Below are 18,910 nucleotides of genomic sequence, written 5' to 3'. Positions count from 1 at the left end.
CTGACGGTTCTGGGTGCGAGCTGCGCGGCCCCGGTGTTCTGCGCGTTGCCGACACTGAGCACGCGATTTCTCGTCGAGGATCAAACTGCAGCCCGCGAAGTAGATTTGTCTGCAACGTCACTGCGGTGATCAAGATTATAGATTAGAGTAAATCCCATTAGACTTAAAGGAGATCCAGTCAGTGGATACACATTGAACCGTTGTTGAATTATTTCATAAAAATGAGTATAGCCTATAAAATGACAACTAGTTTAAAACATGAGGCTGGATCAGTATCAGTTACTTTTTCTGTAGGCTACTTACTTGTGCTAATATGGTGCATTTTCCTACTTCATTAGATATTATCTGTTTTCTAATCCGTATTTTATGCTGTTTTTATACTTTTCTCTTATGCTTTTTACTTATATTATTATGCTTCTTGTTAAGCACATTGAACTACTATTTTTTTATGCCTCTTTTATTTCTGTTAAGCACTTTGAATGTCCACCTAACCCTGCCTTTCTAAATTGTGTTGTGTTTCATCAAATCACAGAAAAACCTGTATAAAGTTAGTGTTCCAGTATAGGAAGTATTGGTTGGTTTTTGGGTCTGTGTGCAGAATGTAAAAAGAAACTGCCATCAATATTGTGCTATGCACTGTACATGATGGGGACATAGAGGCAAAAGGGACCCAACAGCAAATTCTAGCCCCAGGGCCACCAGTCAGGTTTTTTGGCCACAGGCTGAGGTTTGTCTTTTAAAGTATTGTGCATACTAATGAAACTAGAGCTGCAACTAGCCCCAGTTTGTACTGTACTGTTAGTCGTTTCAAAAGTTAACTTGTCTCACTTTAAAGACCAGCCAGAAAAGATCAAACCATGGTTACAATATTTAGGCCTACCTAGACAAATAAAAGAACGTAAAAACTGAAGTGTGGTGAACAGAAACATAAATGGCAAATGTACTTTTTCCAGAAAAAATGTTTTAATAAATGTTTATGATACACAAAAATATAATTCCACAAACAGGTCATTTTGAGATACAGAACATAAATAACCAAGTAATTCGGCTGGGATCTGAATGAGACTTTGTGTGACTAGTGAAGATCTTCAGGTGTTAAAAATGTTGATGTAATGACATTCAAATCAAAATCACCTTCAAGTTTTGGTCTATAATGAAGACTTTAGAATCAGTTGTTGTACTGTCACACATTATTGTACAAAAGCTCTAATGCCTATTTTTAGTTTTGTAAACGTGTCTCATGCAGTTTAGATGAGTTGAATCGGTTGCCTGAAGGTTTTTTTTTTTAACTACTTAACCTGATTGTTAAGGTTAAACCCAGCATAGTGTGAATTCAGGACGCTGCCTAAAGTTGTTGCAGCTTTAAATGCAGAGGTCTTGGCTGCTAGGATGACAAAAAACATATTTAAATGTGTTTAAAATCACCTTCTATATTCAGCAAAAAGGTTTCGCATGAGTTTGATTGCAGTTTATCGTATCACTTACACAATCATGAATTGAATTGTAAAGTTTTTTCACATCGTAATACTTATTGATATTGTTTGTGTAATATAACAAATGTTATGTATGTTGAAGCCTGCCTCGAGATAAAATATATTAGTTTATTTTTATATAAAAGTTTTTGTGTTTTTTATATAAAAGTTTTTTTTTTTTTTTTATATAAAAGTTTTTTTTTTTTTTTATATAAAGGGTTAACGTGATTGAGAAACAGTATACTGATTAAGACTTACAAAAATTTCTAATAATTTCTGTGGTAAGTCTGTTGCATAAATATATTTGGTGCATTTTGAAGAGTTTATTGAGTGCAAAATTATCAAGTATAAAAGAGGAATAGGAGGATCTTCAGAAAGCATGATATATTATAAAAAATAACCATATTTCATTAATGTTCTATTACAAAAAAGATGTGTGACATTCGTATGGTAGAATCTTAATCGCACATGCACAGTCTCCCATCTCTTAAACCTGGACATGCGGCTTTTCCGTTGGTTGCAGTTTATCACGGGCAACAAGGCCTGCGTTAGTGCTGGCCAGAAACCAGGCTCAGATGGCAAGATTTGCAAAGCATCTTCCCATCCAAAGGATAGCAGCCGTGCTCATTTGGTTCAGGAGAAAGCTGGATGACACAGACCTGCAGACGGTATGAAAGACTGATTAACTGGTAGTGATAAGTGTGTGTCTGTGTGTTTTGCATACTTGTCAGTGTGTCCAGTACAATGTTTGCACTCAGAACACCCACCTCACATCTGTAGCAGTTCTCATGGTAGGAGCGCCCAAGACATTCAACAGTGTAGCTGTCAGTACCATCCTCTTTTGGAATAATTAGCTGCTTACAGGCATTACACTTTGGAGCATACTTCCTTCATGGACAAAAGTTTGAAAGAAAGAAACTGTAAGGCAAGGCAACTTTATTTGTACAGCACCTTTTACTACAGATGCCGCTTTACCCAAGATGAAGATTACATTTAAAAGCACTATAAGAAGGAAAATAAAATGGAATAAAATGAGGTTTAAAATCTCTTAGGTTGTGTAAAGTTGTCCTGTAATGCTTGAGATTAAATTTAACTCTCATACCTGTAGTAGTCCTGGAGGCAATACACCTCTCCAACTTCTCCCTGAGCAAAAGCTTGCTCTCCAATTTGCTGTTTACATGTTGTACAGGTGAAGCAAGAAGGGTGGTACGCTCGCTCCAATGCGCGGATCACATGGTCTGTGATGACTTCCCCACATGCCCAACACAGTTCCAGACTGGTCTAAGAGACAGAATTGAATAGTTAATAAAATACATTGACTGATTTAAAACATACATAGTTTGAAGAAAATGAGCATGCAAAAACATTGGAATTGTCCTTTACAAAGATTTGCATGTGAACATCCTGTAGTGGAAGATGTATTGACTTGGACCTACATGGTAGCAGGCTTCACAGAGTGGAATTCCCGCCTTGTTGTAGTAGTGTTTACCAGCCAGGGGAATGTGACAAGATCTACACTGGAAGCAACCATCATGGTAGGTCCTGTTTAAGGCCTCTATCGCGGGTTCAGAAAGAGCCACGGGCTTCCGGCAGAAGCCACACACCTCTGCATTGCACACAAACATCAAACATCAGAGCAGTTTATAATAATATGCGTGTTGTCACAACAGAAGAGTTTAAAACCTGAGTGGTAAATGTGTAAATAGAGATCATGTTACCTTTACTGCCTGTGTCTTGGCCGTTTTTATGGATCCCATGGGACTGTTCCTCTTGGTTTAACCCACTAGATGGTGTGCTTGTTTCCACCTTGAATGTAAAGCACTTTGTCAATGTAAAACTAAACTTTAAATTGAGACTACTAACAAGTTTGAGTTTGGCCTCATAAGATGAACCACACGATGTAACAACGCTTGGTTTTGAGTGTGCAGGGGTTTTGTCTGATGCTGGAAAGAGAGGGGGTTAAGAATAGCTGTGGAGCTTACAGGTTGAAATATAAAAGTCATCCAAGACAATCAAGGCTGCGGAGTATCGATTTAAGAGTATACATATCACACGATGTTGACTTTTCATTTCAATGCTTTTAATTAAGAGACGCTTAATACAAATACAGACTCTGATATAAAAAATTGAGTCACATTTCTTTTGATGTACGAATCACAGTTGAGTCACTTGTTATTTAAAACCTTCAGACTTTCCCAAGGTTGAAACACAGTGTCGTATCAATCTTACATTCTCTGTGTTTAACATTAGAATTACAAACATAGGAAAACTGCACCTATTAAAGTCTCAAAGCTGTACTTTTTCCCAGACTGAAAAGTAGTTGAAAGGAATAGTTTTATTTAAATCTAACTTTAAAGTTTTGGGGTATACAAGAAATCCTATCATCTATAAAGCATTACACAGATGACGATGGGAAAAAGTCATACTCAGCCTGTTTCCTGGTCAGTGCTTTAGTGTTTGTACACAGATACTGAGCTGAAATTATGGGAACAAAAAGTTTCTTATAAAGATATCAACAGTTTGGAAAGAGCTCTGTTTGTGAAGGAAAAATTTGTACAGTTCATAAAGTCCTTCTGATCATTATCCATAAAAGACAGCTGTTTTTTTTCCTTCATAATGTGTTTTGCAGATGACTCTTTACAACCACTGCAGAACATAATACAGTATCTGTAAAAGTTGTGGAAAGTTTTAATCCTTCACTGTGGGAAAAAGTGACTTGTCTACTTCAGGAGAAATTTATTGAGGGAAATTGGGTTCAAGTGTTTAAAACAGTGACATCAATGGTAAACATGAAGATAGGGCGGGTGAAAATGTGATTTGTAGCAACATTGTGAGGGAAGTCGCATACCTCTCTGTTGTAAACTGGCTGCTGGCCTGGGGTCAGAGGGTGTGAGAGAGGTGTCTGGACAGGAGGAGGTGGTGGAAGTGCCGATCCTTCAGGGATCGCTGCTCCCAGAGATGAAGGCAGTGCAGCAGCAGCAGGAGGGGTAGGAGGAGGACGAGGAGGGAAGAGCTCTGTTTGGCAAGAAAAAGACTTATTTCAGAAAAATAGTCGAAATAGTTTCCAGTAAGCAATGACATTTCCTGAAATTCAGGAGAAGATTAACGTTATGACCCAACAAAATATATACAAATATACTGCATATACACATATATATGCATACATGAGCATGCATATTGTAAGATATTTTCACCCCTAAAAATTAGAAAAACAAGAAAAGAGACAAAACAATAATCAAATAAAATAAGGGGAGAAACTGAAGCTTAGGGGTTTCTTCTAAACATTTGTCTCTAAAATAACAACTTTTCTGCTTGTTTCCAAAACAGGAAGCCAGCTGTGATCAGATTTAGCAACTGTTCTTCGCAGATGATACTTTATCATTTCAGACCTGATAACATAAATACTTCTTGAACCCAGCAAGTGTGAGAAGAGGGTTAACTGATTTTTCCAGTTTAAAGTACTGGAAAAGAAAAAGTACGACACCAATTTAGCTTTACACTCCCAACATTGTGGAATCCACGATGGACAAAAAAAAAGGATCAAAATTGATGCAGCAGAACCAGAGATGTCTTTTTTTTCTCACTTATTCTTCTGCCTTGTCAAAACCTGGCACCTACATAACCCACAATGCAACTACTGTAGCCTGGAGCAACTAGCCTCAAGCAGAGATGATGAGCAGGCTACAGAAATCTGGTAAGCTCACATCTTTCTAACTCCACACCCCCAGATTTTTTATTTTCAAACTTGTAGTCTTCAGCCTCAACCGATGGATTCCCTCTGGAGCCGCAAAAGGCTTTACACTTAAACCTTTTCACATATGCAGTGGCAGTAGTATTCTCCAACACCAGGAAACAGGTTTTGATGCATAAAATCATAGTTCAGACAGCATGCAATAATGCTCAGGAAAGCAATGAGCCATAATTTGTAATTGATAATCGGCTCTATGAATTGGCAATCACACCATCTCAACATGGGATTGAAAAACAGGTCAGCTGGGGCCTGATGGCATCACTGTATGTCACTACATGTAAGGTAGTCTACATTTTGTCCAGTGCACTATTTTGTATTGAATCCAAGATTTAAAAAAAAAAAAAGAATTTGTCATGAATACCTGCAGCACCTCTGTCGACTTCTTGCAACTTTCCTCTGCTGGGTCCAGGTTGGGCGGGTTTGGGACTCTGTGGAACTGAAGCTCGGGCTGGAGCTCCTGCACGAGTCCGGTCTTTGCTGTCCATGCTGCTGTGAGAGTCGGATGGTGAATGGTCCTCTTTCCTGTGTCTGAGGGCGGGGATGCTGTCACCTGGGCTGACTCGCACAGCAGTGTGCTGCTTGTCTCTAGCAGGGGCACTGTGAGCTTGGAGGGCGGGCTGCTGCTGTGTCACAGTGGCTCGATAAGGAGATGCCAGAGTGATAAAGACAGAGGACACCATCCTTTTTGGTGAAGCTGCTGATGCCATGACTGTATATAACCTACATAAAGCCTAACAGGAGGACAGGACAATGATTATCATGATTATCATATTGTTTTACAGACCTGTTTAAAAGGACAATCATAAAACAGATACATAGAAGCACATCATAAGAATAAGAAGAGGGAATAAGAATAAAACATATGAATAGCAAACATTTTATCTCTATCAGCTTAACAGTATTTATTCTAAGTGTACACACCCTCTCAGTCAACCCTGTGGGAGCTCTCTCTCTCACTTCAGAGAGGTAGATTCACACACTCACAGCTCTCTCTACCTATAATGAATGGTTTTAGAAGCAGAAAGCACAAGTCTGTATCATCTGCTTCCTTTAAACGCACTCACACTGGCTGCGAGCTGCCATTACATACCTGTGAGAAAATGTGGTTTGAAGACGGCTCTCTCTTTTCTTCTTTCTCCTTCCTTGTTCTGTATCTCAAAACTTCTGGTTTGTTTTCCCTCCTACAAGCTGCCACAGTGAGAAGACTTTACTCCGGCAGAGAGGGCAACTATCTGCAGAAGGCCACTCCTTTTCCTTCTGTACCTCCCTCCCCAATTCTCCCGTCCGTCGACCCCTCCTCCTCCTTCTCTGGCTGAATGACAATACCACCTCCCTCCCAACCGTAAAAGGTGAACAGTTAATCTCGGGCAAAGTTCTGTAAAAAACATGACACATTCATCCACTATGAAAACTTGGCAGGCATACACACACACACACACACACACACACTCACTTGCACGCATGCACGTAGACACATACTCACATTAAGTTATGCAACAGTTGTGTTTCAACAAATGCAATGTCATGTCATAAAGTTTCTCATAAGCGTAGACACACCGCCACCACCCTCTTCTTTATCTTTCTGCATGCCAGCAGGATGTGACTGTACCTGCCTTTTCTATCTCCTCTCTATCTCAAACTGCCCTCTCTCTCTCTCTCTCTCTCTCTCTCTCTCTCTCTCTCTCTCTCTCCTGTGCAGCTCTGCCTTATTGTTCTGTCAGCTTTATTTTCCCTACCTCCCTCATCGAGTCTGCCTCCTTTTTTCTTCTCCCTCTTTCCTTCTTCCCTTCCCCCACTACATTATATCACTTTAGCCTTGACTCACTATCAGCGTCTCATGGCATTGCTTCCATTTGTGCCTCACCGACTGTCCGGAGCAGAACACACAGTCTGATAATATGTGGTGGACCTCAACAGACTCTCCTGCTGAAGCTTTTGTGTTTAGCTGCACAAGGAGCAGCAGCATTACAGTGCAATGAATCAGGGCATTGTGCAAGAGGAGATGTTGGTATATTAGGAGAGGGGGGAGAACAGTGAGTGATGTCTGTGAGAGCTATGAAAAAGCTGCTTTGTTGTGTTTGCTCTCCACCAGAATGAGTCAAAGCAATATCAGGTCTGCTGAACAGCAAATATTGTGGTTAGTTTCTGGAGCCAAAACTTTGTGAGGTCTACTCCCTTCCTGAGAGTCAAAGAGGAGGATGGAGTGAGGGACTTGATGTTGAGTAAAACTTTCCTGATCAACGTGGAGGAAGAGCGAGGCAGGAATGTGTGAGAGAGGGTTAACAGGACAAGCAGATGAGGAGAGTGATGAGGGTCTCTGTTGTTCCAGCTCTGTGGAAAGGAATGCTGCAGTGATGTTACGGCTGCAGGAGGGAGCATGCCTACTGATGACACAATCCCCAGACCTCCATGCTCCGCCCCTCCACCCCCCACTCTCAGCAGCTAAAATCCCCATTAAACCTTCTGAACCTCTTCACTGCTTCTAGCAGCATGACTTTTCAATTTTCTCACCAACATCACGTCACGCTTTACTTTAATCCTTTAAAAAGTTTCAGGGGATGTGCAGGAAAACAATGAAAAGAAAATGAAATGAATGAAGGGAAATCAAGGGAAAGGAACAGGAAGAAACACAGCAGATAGGGAAAACAACGACAATTGCATGTTCACAATTACAGCTGATGCTGATTTCCTAACTGTAAACATCTGCAGGGGTGGGAAGACTTCGACAGAGAGAAATACTGAAAAACTATGCTTTTGTTGACAATTACTCTACAGAAGTAGCTTTGAGTAGCAGCTAAAGGAGAACTTCAGGAATAAGGCTGGGGGAGTTGTGAGAGACAGATTGAAAAGAAAATGGTGAAACTCGAAGTAAGAGAACCTGAAACAATCTGTCTTTTAGTCCTGAGTAACGGTAAAGCTAAAAAACAACAACATGGATCCTACATTTCCCATGATGCAACTGGATAGTGTCTTTCATTAGACCCCCCTGCCACCTACATCACAACTTCTTTAAAACCCCACACATCCAGCTTGTAATGCAGGCTTTCTGCCCCACAGAGGATGTTATACAACCACTTCCACAGGCTGGGCACTTCTACTGGAGACTGAACCGATCTTCATGTGTAAATGAGGGCCCCTTTAATTAGTGACACACGGACACCATCAATGGGCCAGTGTCGCCTCACATCTCGATGAGAAGCATCTTAAAATGAAGACGCCATGATCAAACACTGTGAAAGTCATCGGCGCTTTTCTGGTATTATTCATTAAGGAAGTGTTTCTCTAAGAAACCAAAAGTTGTTGTGTAGAATATTTGATCAACACCAATTTAAGATGATGTATTTCATGTAGAAATAAATCAAAAGGCTTCTCAATTCCAGCGATGAGTAATTTGAAGTTGTTACTTTTTTTACCCTGGACCATACTGGAGACTCATAAATGAATAAAGTACTGTTCTACATCTGGTGCAGTCCTTATCTTTTTACACTGCGTTCCTTTCATCAGCTTTCTGCTGATCTGTGTTCCACTGTACTGGCTTTTTAAAACAGCTCCAGCTTGTTATAACTATGCTGTGTCATAACAGAACAACATCCTATATGAATAACATTTTGTTCGGTTCATCACTGCTCTGTCATGCCTTTGTCTCCCATTGCATGGAGTATAGTAACATATCTGCCACATCAGAGTAAAGTAAAATCTTTCATAATTCACATTTGCTGAAAAACCCACGAGCTCAGTGTGGGTTGGATCTTCTTGTCAATACAAGAAACAAAACAGCAGCTGTGATATGGTGCAAAGTTACAAACTCCCAAGTCTTTTCCCCTCTGTTTAAAACAGCTGCAAAATTCAGTAAGAGTCAGTGAGTGAGGCCACAATAATCTTTTTATTATCAATGGTAATATTGAATATTAGTGTCTTAACATTTGAGGTAGTCATTGATATTTGAGGTAGACTTCAGTTACACCATCAACTTCTGTCTGATGATGTTCTCCTTGTGCATTCCCTTGTTTTGTGACCGGAGCTCCGTTTGTATTTGTTCAGACTTGTTTCTTCTTCTTCTTCTTCTTCCTAAAAACGAAGCATGACGATTAAATGTCATTTTCACATTGGGCAGCATTACTACCAACAAAATCATGTTGTTTGAGATGACAGCTTAGATGCAAAAAAGGGAAACATAAAATACTGTATATCGTTTCTGAGTGGAACAGCTTCTTCATACAGACCGTTAACACAGCTTGCAGAAGGTCCTGAGAGGGCAGCAGACAGGCCGCTTCTCCCAGGAAAGTGATGAGGACGTGGAGGACATCCGACCACTCGCCCACCGTCAGCATGAGCACCAGTAAGGCTCCCAGTCTCAGCACTACAGTGTGCAAGAGGCCCTCTGCAGAAGCCTGCCGATGCTGATCCGCTGAATAAAATGAAAACAAAAGTTATACGATAATGCTGAACGTTCTTGTGCCTGAGATATGAGTTGTGTTTTTAACATCATTTGTAAGGTCTTATTTCACATGTGTTAATGCCGCTGTAATATGTGTTAGTTTGTGTATTAGTGGTACTGTTGGTGGTGGCACTAAGTCTTTCATTATGTTCTCTGCTGTGTTCTGCCTTGTGTGTTATTTGTCACTGTACATGGGTTACCAGACCAGTTTCCCCTCTTAAACTTATCTAATCTAAACGTTTTTTCTATCTCCAGAAGTCTTCATTTTCCACATAGCTGCCATGATCATCACCTTGAATATAGACCACCAGCATAGTGTAGCAGAGTGTCAGTGGAGTCCAAAACTTAAGAGCATCCTTCTGGGACAGGAAGTGGTTATAAACCGTAGCGGTGGAAGCCACAGTTGCAAGAGCAAAAGCCAAGACAACCACTCTTTGCAGTGAAGCCAGTATGGTGTGTCCGGAGGTCAGGAGGGTGATGCATTTCCCACAGTAACGCTCTGTGCTATGCAGTGGGTAGAGTCTGGCCACATGGCTCCACAGACTGTGGCAGACACTTGCCAGTGCCCAGCTGAGTGCAGCTGCCAGAAACAAACTGAGGGAGCAGTGTGGAGCCCCCTGATGGAGGAAGACCAGAGTACAGGTGAGGCAACAACCCAGAGAAAACTGGCACTGGATCAAGACAAGGTCTAGGCCTCTGCCATCAGCATCCTGAGTTAAAACAAATACAAGAGTGTGGATGAAAATGGGTAAATTCAGTGTTAGGAGAACTTATATGTTGAAGACAAGAAAGAACACAGCAAGTACCATCAAAATAGATGTAAACGAGGACAAAACCATTGTACTGCATTGTATTGTATATCAGCTGCACTGTTTGTGTGTCTGAAGAACTCACCAGTCCTGCTGATGCCCAGGCAGAAACAGCTCTGAGCGAGAACTCCAGCACTATGAGAGAGGAGACCCTCGAGCCCACCAGAGACAGGAGGAGTGTCACAGACCAGAACTGAAGTGCTGCCCTCCAGTTCCCTCCCAGAGGACTGGTGAGTGAAGATGACCTCTGTTTACTTTCAATTTCAGAATCACTGTGTGGGGAGAAAATTAGAGAATAACTCTGCTACTCTTAAAAGTTCATTACATTTCTCGTCTCTTCTTTTCAAGAATAAACTCACCTGCATGTTTGAATGAAGTTGTAAACTCTCATCAGATTGCACAGCACTGATATCCCACACGCACCCACCAGACCTTTGACAAAAACACCACAACCAAAAAGTAAGTATGTAAAGAAACTGTTTGCAGAAGTGTTGAGAATCTAGAGAAAATAAAAATACAAGCTTTTTTTGGCACAAGGAAGAAAAGCATGTCAACTCACCTTGAAGAAAACAGTCAATTGGGTTTGAATCAAAAGGCGTCCATTCAGAAGTTCCCAGGATCCATGAGAAGGGGAGAAACATTTTTATGTTTTCACAAGGACACAAGGACAAAAGCGCTATGATCTCTCACTCATGCTACCACAATCTGAAACCTGCTCACAAACAGCAGCGAAGAACAAGTCTGTTTATGCTAAATTCCTCTAAGCCAAACCTTTGGTAAAGATTTCACGTTGCCTCTGTTCCCTTCCTGTTGGTCAGGTCTGAGCGCGCTCCATGCTCCAGTTCCAAAGGTCAAATGTGATTTGACTGTAGTTGCCAGTCTCACTATTTCCTGATGAAAGAGGCTGAAAGTCCTCTCAGGAAAGATGATTAGATTTACAGAAGAATCAGACACCTATTAGCTGGGTCAGAATAAAATCACACTTTGCTTACAATGCCTCTTAGATGTGTTTCAAAGTCGCAGCGCTTGTGTCCCAGAGGATACAAAAACAAATACATCATTCATTTCATATAAAAAATGTCTTTATTATTATTATTATTATTATTATTATTATTATTATTAACTGCTGTTCAAAAGCTTTAAGTACCCGTTTCTGAAAAAAAAAAAAAAAAAAAAAAACTCACATCAAATGGCATCCTTGGCTTTAGGTACCAGTAGTTCATATGGCAGTAAATAAAAACATTTCCATCAGATGTCTTTCCTTACATATAACAGACAAGGCAACAGGAGTTATGCATTAAACTGTGACAGATTACAGCACCCACACTGGATCATAACCATGGAATACAGAGTTTATGTTTCAATAATCCGGACTTGTTCTTTCGTTCATCGGCACGTCATTGACTAGCTTATGGGAGTCACTTTTCTCAAATTCATTATTTGAGGTAATTTAAAGTAAAACCTGAAAGTTCATCACCCACTTCATAGATTTGAAGATTGTGATTCAAAACGTCTCTCAGAGTCTGTGCAGCAAGTGTCCATCTTCTGTCAAGTAATTGAATATTCATCCACCGTCCTTTCTTCATGGGACAGGGACAAGTCTCACTTAAAGGAATAGTTTGACATTTTCACCAAGTTTGCTTTCTGATGGAGAATTTGAAGAGAAGACTGAGAGTGCTCCTGTCTGTACAGTGACTATAAAACTACAGCGCAAAGGCTGGAGACAGAGGGACACGTCTAGCCCAGCTCTGACTATCATACAGCCATGAGAGGCTTTCAATCCTCTCATCTAACTCTCAGCAACAAAGCCAATAAGTATATTTTCCAAAATGTCAAACTTTTTCTTTAAATTCAGCTTTCCACTCATTGATGGATGGACACTTTGATATCTATAACTGAGTCCAGTGATTATAAGCAGGCCTTTAGGATGTTTTAGCTCTGGTTGACCTTCACAGTCTGATCCCTCATCAGATCCCAGAACAGCATGCTGAGCACTGTGTGAGGGGCTAAGCGCACAAAGACAGGGCCCATGCCTTTGTACAACCCCAACAGGCCCTCAGCTTGGCAGACTTTCAGCATACAGTCTGAAAATCCATGGTACAGACGTCCCTTTAAAAGGCAGAAAAGGAAAACACTTAGTCTCCAGATCTTAATCCTACAACACTCCCTTGTGCAATTACTGAGCGCAAGCACAAATTTGATGAAAAGAGATTATTTAAACTGACCTTACGAAACTCATCCACCGGCTGGTTGTAGAGCCTCGTACTAATGACGTCAAACGGCGTCATAGTGACAGCCACAGCGACTCCACTGATCATGGCAGCTATCAGAGCCGTGAGCCATCTGTTTGAACCAAGCCACTGCAAGGAAAGAAAAGAATCTGATGACAACTGTTCAGCTACATGTACTGTAAAAATGTCAGCTGTTCATCACACCTACCTGAGAATGCGACACCCAGTCCTTGGCGGAGGTGAAGGTTGCCAGTTGAGCAGCTGATCCCACCATTACACGAGGCACGGCCCCGTTCACACCCCTCCAGAGACCAATTAAACCCTCTCTTCTATAGATGGTAACAAAGGCATCAGACACTCCCTGACATAAAAAAAAAAACAAAGGTGAAGAGTGAATTGGAAGTAGCAGATAATAGTGCCTAAGGTCAGGGACAAACTAGGTGGGGCTATGCTGGAAATTACATAATGTCACCAAACCAACAAATTGGTAATGAGGTAGGGCAGGGCAAGTGTGATGCTGTCAGTCAGGCCCAGGTATACATGCAAACACACTCCTGAGAAGTCTAAACAAGACAGCATAACTGAAAACACCAATTAATGTAATACAGATTCCAAGCTGAATCTCTCTGTATAGTATCTGTATTATTTTTGATGATATGAATTTTTTAAACCCCAAACATAATGTATTTCTAAGTAAATAAAGCGTGGAACGGAGGTAAATAAATAACTGAAACCTGAAAACACTCATATGGGGCTATGGATATGCATACAAACTAAATGATCACTGTATAAATAATGATGTAGCATTATAGTTTAAACTACCAAAACTAGACCAGCTATAGAATTAAAATATTGTTTGTACTTTAATGTTGTAGCAAATCAAAAATAAATAAAAAATATCACACTGAAAGATTCCACTATGCATAATGAGCGCATGAATTTACTTTTACTTGTAATGGAGTAAACTTATATAAAAACAACTTATAATGTATGCACATGTCTTATTTGAATATGCCCGCCTTACCAGATGGTTATGCTGATGACCTACGGCTATAGCTTCCACAGTTTGAGCTTGCAGATGGGTCTTCACCTATGAACAAAAATGCAGCACACAAGGTTTAATGTGCATTCAGGTTTATACAACAGACTGTTTTACATACTGTGCTTAAAATGAAGCTAAATACAGATATAAACCAGACCTGTCAGTATGTCAGATAATATCTGATGCCAGGATGAGTTGTGCAACAATTACAGGTAACTCTGCTAATGTTCACCATGCATGAGTTATAAAACTCATACTTTGCCAGAAAATGGTCAAACTCATTTCCTGAGTCATTCATTTGCAGCAAACCTAGAGGATCAACATGCAGACCACACTCATAGCCGAACAACAACAAGAAGCCTCTCCACTCGACCTCATACGTAGTGTCAATAAAACTCCTTCCTTCATTCACTGCCAGCAGCACACAGCAAGAAGATATAAGATACTTTCTATTCGTGGCAGCAACATGCAGGATATATTCAGTGACCTAGATATAGACAAACATGTCATCACATAAGATTGTCTTTCCATGACAGAGCAAAAGGTTAGATGGTTTAAAATGTATTGACGGACAGCTGTGGCAAAAAAACAACAACATTAGGACACATAGAAAAATGTGCAGTAAATCAAGAGACTGTGATTCTGACATTATGTTGTAAAAAAACAAACATTACGAGCGCTTTAAATCTTGCCCGACTTCATAGATGCACATTAAATCTGCATCTACAAAGCTGAGCGGGACCTGGTTGTGGATCTCATGTGGACAGATGGGTAATGAAATGATATATCAAGACATGCATTGACACTTTCTATGACTAAACTGACTCTACTACACAGACTAATGTAATGGTACTTTTCCTCACAAGTTCCAGTAACCGGCTGAAAATAGATTTAGAGCACATGAGACGCCTTTGAAACTGAGCTGTGTGCCTTCATGTCTCTTGTTTGTGCTTGAGAGTCAAATCAAGATGGTTCACAATGTCAGGCTTGAAGATGAGCCAGTTTTTGTTGTTTTCCACGTTTTCCCTTTTAACTCCCTTTAACTTTCTCTTTAATGGTTCCAAAAAGGACAGATTCACATTTTTTTCAAGTCTTTCTTAAAACAAGATTAATATACCCATATGTATTGTATATTGAAATAGTTATTGGCTGCTGAGTACAAAATCCCCTCTTTGTTTTACAATCGCTCAGTAAGGAAACAGTCCAGGGAAACAAAAAGAGAGAATTTCATAGTGAAAAGAACATAACTTTGGAAGATATTCGCTTTAATTTTTATATCACAGACTGCTAAAGCCTTATATTAGTTTTGGCTAAACATTAAAATGCTTTGACACAGATTTTGTCCCCCCCATCACTGAACTGAAATTGTGGTACAAAGGATCAGTGTGGACAGGAGGAATGATTACAGCAAGCAGAAACTGTTTCAGTGTACATAAGGACATGCGAGTACTGCAATGTTGCAAAATGTGAACTTATCCTTTAATGTAGAAATGTCCTACTGCAGCTTATAAAGTCTGTAAACTGGTGACTGATTCTGCACAGGCCTTGTAGTGTGCTGCCTGTCACTAATTTGTTTACAAAACTTTTGTATGCGTTTTGTTGCTATAGATTACAGCTTGGGGGAGGGTTGACCTAACTGGTTCAATTACAGGTTAATCTTACAGTCTTACGCATCTGTTTGCACAAAAGCAGTGTTGTGCTGAAACCTTTAGCGTAATATATATCCAATACTTGACTCAGAAGACAATTATCTGTATCATCTTTCTACATTAGCTCACTGCTCCTCTTTTATCTTATGTCTGTTGTTTGGCTGTTAATTAACTCATTTGGTTTTCTTTAACCTGTGTGTAAGACATGAGTGTGTTGAGTGTAACCTAATCAGATGAGATCCACTTTCAATGGTTCACGGGGTTTCAATTTCCTATGAGGTTTTTTTGATTTCACACACACTGACAGATACTGTATAACAGATACCAGCATAACGACATAATGGCCGACATCCTGCACAATAATTGAGGGACACACTTAAAATATTCAGAAGTAATAGGAGCATAAGAGGTGACTCCTGTTAAAATATAATGCACAAACAGTAACATCTACAGTATATATCCTGAATGCAATATGAGGATGCAAAAATTAACAAGGTGTTAACTATTGTAGAAAATAAGACTAAATTATACCACACAAACTTTTCTCTAAGATTTTCTTTTTTCTTGTCAAATACTGTGTAATTTTACCTCTTCAGACCTCTAAAAATAATTAAAATGAAGCACTCTGAAAGGGTAATGAGCACCCTGTAATGAGCAGTCACAAGTAGAAATTGCTTTGTGAATATTGTGAACCAATAAAAGGCCCAGTAAGTGTGGTGTCCAACCTCAAAAATACAAATCAGTTTATAAGGAGAGAAAGATGCCCCCCCCCCCCACTGAAGCAGTCAACGTCTACTTCATATTTTGTTAAAATATCATCCCTGATGTGATTCCACCTTAAGCCTTCCTTCGGGACACTGGGAACCAATGCAGTAGAGGAACAATAAAAGAAACCTTAAACCCTAGAAAACTTACCAGGTAGGCAGGAGAGGCAATGAAGGCACCCAGTGCCCCGGCCCCTGCCCCTGACAGCAGACTCCCCCCGTGGAACGAGGTGATGCCCAAAGCTTCACAGTAGGAGTAGGAGCCCAGCCTCACACCGTTCATAACACCCTGGTAGATCAGGCCGACTGAGAGCCCCTTCTGCAGGCCCCGGATCCCATCTGTGCGGCCCACTACCCAGAGGGCCTGCAAGACTCCGCGATAGTGTCTCTGGTAGGATCCCCGTGCACGCAACTCTCCCTGAAGCTGCAGACGAGTCTTCACAACCTCCAGAGGATTGGTGAACACACAGGCTGTGCAGCAGGCAAGAGCACCCAGGGCGAAGTCCAAAGGAGGCCAGACAGCTGGATGGGGTGATGAAGGGCCGAATACACCACGGGGAACTGCAGACACAGTGGACGCCATCCTGTGCGAAGGTTGGGCACCAAACACAGACTCTTTGGATGAAGTTTTCTGCAGCTGAGCACTGGTCATCCCTGAGAAATGACTTGTCCCCCTTAGCTAAGTTGGTAGGGAACAGGGAGTGTATTGTACTTGGTACAGAACAGTGATGTCAAAAACAAATTCTATCAGCTTTTGTGATAACTCATTGAATTTGTTTTGCCTGTGTCTCACAGGACAATGCGTCACTCTGATGTCTTTCTGTAGTGACTTTCGTTAGCTTCCTAGACTGTCAGTCTGTTTAAGAGAGGCACCACCTGCAAGGAGAATGAGAGAGTGTATTCATGTTTATGTCAACATTTTTGAAATATAAGGTGCAGGTATGTTTACAAAGGCTCAGCCCTTCATATCAGGAGAGAGGAAAACTGAGAAGAAACCTATTGTCCTCCAGGAAATACTCATGACTCATGACAAACATATTTTAGAAACCTGTCCGGCAGTTTAACTCTAAACTTGCAGTGTGTAGTAGTGTTGAGCGGAAATGCAACACCACTACACCCGAAAATACATAAACAGATTTAATAGTAAATCAAACATTAAACGATGCATCCTTGCAAGCAGACAAGATCAATAGACACAACACACTCAAGTTCATTCAAACCAACACACAACTACACAAACATGCGCAGTAAAAGCATGAGTTACAAACACACTGAAATAAAAAACTCCTCTCACTTGCCTTTAGAAAAGTTAGAAAATATCTCTTGTATTTGGTTACTTCATTGAGAAACTCACAGTGTTCAGTGATCCTGTGCAGCTCCATTCTTCCCCTCTCTCCCATCATTGTAAACATGTGTCCTCAGCATATTCATTGTCAAAGTCTCCTCCCACTGCCTCGGGTCAGAGCCAATACCATTTCAGTCCTGTCTGCCACCTCACCATATCCCTGAGTCTGAACGAATCAAATGGCTCTGCTCTAAACTGCCCCTGCTCTGGTCCTATAGGAGCTCTCTGGGTAAAAGGTTATTGTTGGTCAAAGAGGGGGGTGGAGTGTCTGAGGGAAAGGAGAGCAGAGATCCAAATGCTGACTAGGGATAGGTGTTGAAGAAAGGTTAATCTGCCACAAACAGCATGGATAGTCTCAGAAACAAAACAAACCTGTACCTTTACGTCAGCACCATATCATTTAATTAAATATTTCCTAGTGTAATTGATTGCTTTAGACACATTTTGAGCATAAAGATGAATTTAGTAAACAGGGATATAATATGTGGTTGCTCTGTTATTTAAAAAAAACAATATAAATGCTAAGAAGCATTTGCTGGGAAATGCGTAAATTATATGTAGAATAAATTATGCTACTTCCAGTTGAGATGACTCATCTATTTGCCCTTTTTCTTTCTGTGTTGTGTCAGCAGCCACTAGAGGCCGCTGGTCTACAGCTCCATAAAGTACATCATAAAAATATATTAAATATTAATCAAATGCCTCTGAACGAGTAAATCAAATGCTCAAAGTTGATAAAATAATCTCATTACGGGGTCCATTAGTAGCCGTTCTGGAGCTTTCGATCATATAACATGATCTTCTTCAGCAGATGAAGTTTGCTCAGTTGTCACTTCTTATGGAAGCAAAGACAGGCCTTGGTCATTTGAATCTTATAAATTGAACACCTTATTGTGAAATTGAATCACTTCTCAGTACTTTGTTAAAATGTAAATACAACTGAATTTAGAGCATTGAAATATTTAACATTGAGGACCATGTGTCCTTCCTCTTCTTTATTACAATTTCAGACGGAAAACTCAAGAGTTAAATATTCAAAAAAAAGGCACATTTGAGTAAATATCTAATTTAAAAAATGAGTTGCTTAACTTGGATTGGTTTAATTTTGAAAAATTCCAACTAACATGAACAAGTCAGAAACGTATAATTACAAAAGAGCAAAAGCCCCGATGTTCAGGTTTGAAGTTTTCATCTTTAATTTTGGTGCTTGAATTAAACCAACTAAAACTATCTCGACTTGAATTTTTAGATCCATAACTGGATTCACACAACTTGGATATAAATCTTTGGATATTAAGACATTTAAATTTTCTGTTTGAATATGTGAAAACAAACCAAGAAACGTAGTTTGTGCACTACTTCAAATGACCTACAGGAAATTTCAGATAGGGGAATTCAAACAGAATAAA

The 18,910-nt window shown here is 40.2% G+C and overlaps 3 protein-coding genes across 4 annotated transcripts; all 3 read right to left on the bottom strand.

The window, feature by feature from the left end:
* Positions 1–943: 943 nt before the first annotated feature.
* fblim1 (filamin binding LIM protein 1) lies at positions 944–6,852 on the bottom strand. Of its 2 annotated transcripts, none has more exons than XM_056390038.1 (9): positions 6,707–6,852; positions 6,314–6,552; positions 5,585–5,954; positions 4,321–4,487; positions 3,191–3,278; positions 2,909–3,078; positions 2,575–2,753; positions 2,240–2,360; positions 944–2,131 (listed from the first exon to the last, which is right to left on the bottom strand). In XM_056390038.1, the coding sequence occupies exons 3-9, from the start codon at positions 5,928–5,930 to the stop codon at positions 2,021–2,023; spliced, it is 1,182 nt and encodes a 393-aa protein (XP_056246013.1). In that variant the 5' UTR covers positions 5,931–5,954; positions 6,314–6,552; positions 6,707–6,852; the 3' UTR covers positions 944–2,020. The 2 variants fall into 2 exon arrangements, with proteins under 2 accessions (XP_056246013.1, XP_056246002.1); XM_056390027.1 differs by having other exon boundaries at positions 6,314–6,598; positions 6,707–6,850.
* A 2,245-nt stretch (positions 6,853–9,097) lies between these two features.
* On the bottom strand, positions 9,098–11,313 carry LOC130178012 (transmembrane protein 82-like). Its single transcript, XM_056390086.1, has 6 exons — positions 11,030–11,313; positions 10,830–10,902; positions 10,556–10,742; positions 9,954–10,371; positions 9,447–9,631; positions 9,098–9,291 (listed from the first exon to the last, which is right to left on the bottom strand). Exons 1-6 carry the CDS (start codon positions 11,109–11,111, stop codon positions 9,190–9,192), a joined length of 1,047 nt encoding a protein of 348 aa, XP_056246061.1. The 5' UTR covers positions 11,112–11,313; the 3' UTR covers positions 9,098–9,189.
* Positions 11,314–11,635: 322 nt separating this feature from the next.
* slc25a34 (solute carrier family 25 member 34) lies at positions 11,636–17,614 on the bottom strand. The gene is made up of 6 exons (XM_056390097.1): positions 17,511–17,614; positions 16,308–17,032; positions 13,726–13,791; positions 12,910–13,062; positions 12,696–12,830; positions 11,636–12,579 (listed from the first exon to the last, which is right to left on the bottom strand). Exons 2-6 carry the CDS (start codon positions 16,806–16,808, stop codon positions 12,403–12,405), a joined length of 1,032 nt encoding a protein of 343 aa, XP_056246072.1. The 5' UTR covers positions 16,809–17,032; positions 17,511–17,614; the 3' UTR covers positions 11,636–12,402.
* Positions 17,615–18,910: the final 1,296 nt, after the last annotated feature.

The sequence above is a fragment of the Seriola aureovittata genome, chromosome 2 (genome assembly GCF_021018895.1).
Source record: "Seriola aureovittata isolate HTS-2021-v1 ecotype China chromosome 2, ASM2101889v1, whole genome shotgun sequence".
Lineage (NCBI taxonomy): Eukaryota > Metazoa > Chordata > Actinopteri > Carangiformes > Carangidae > Seriola > Seriola aureovittata.
The sequence above is the reverse complement of the archived record's forward strand: the minus strand, read 5'-3'. Positions and strand labels throughout refer to the sequence as shown.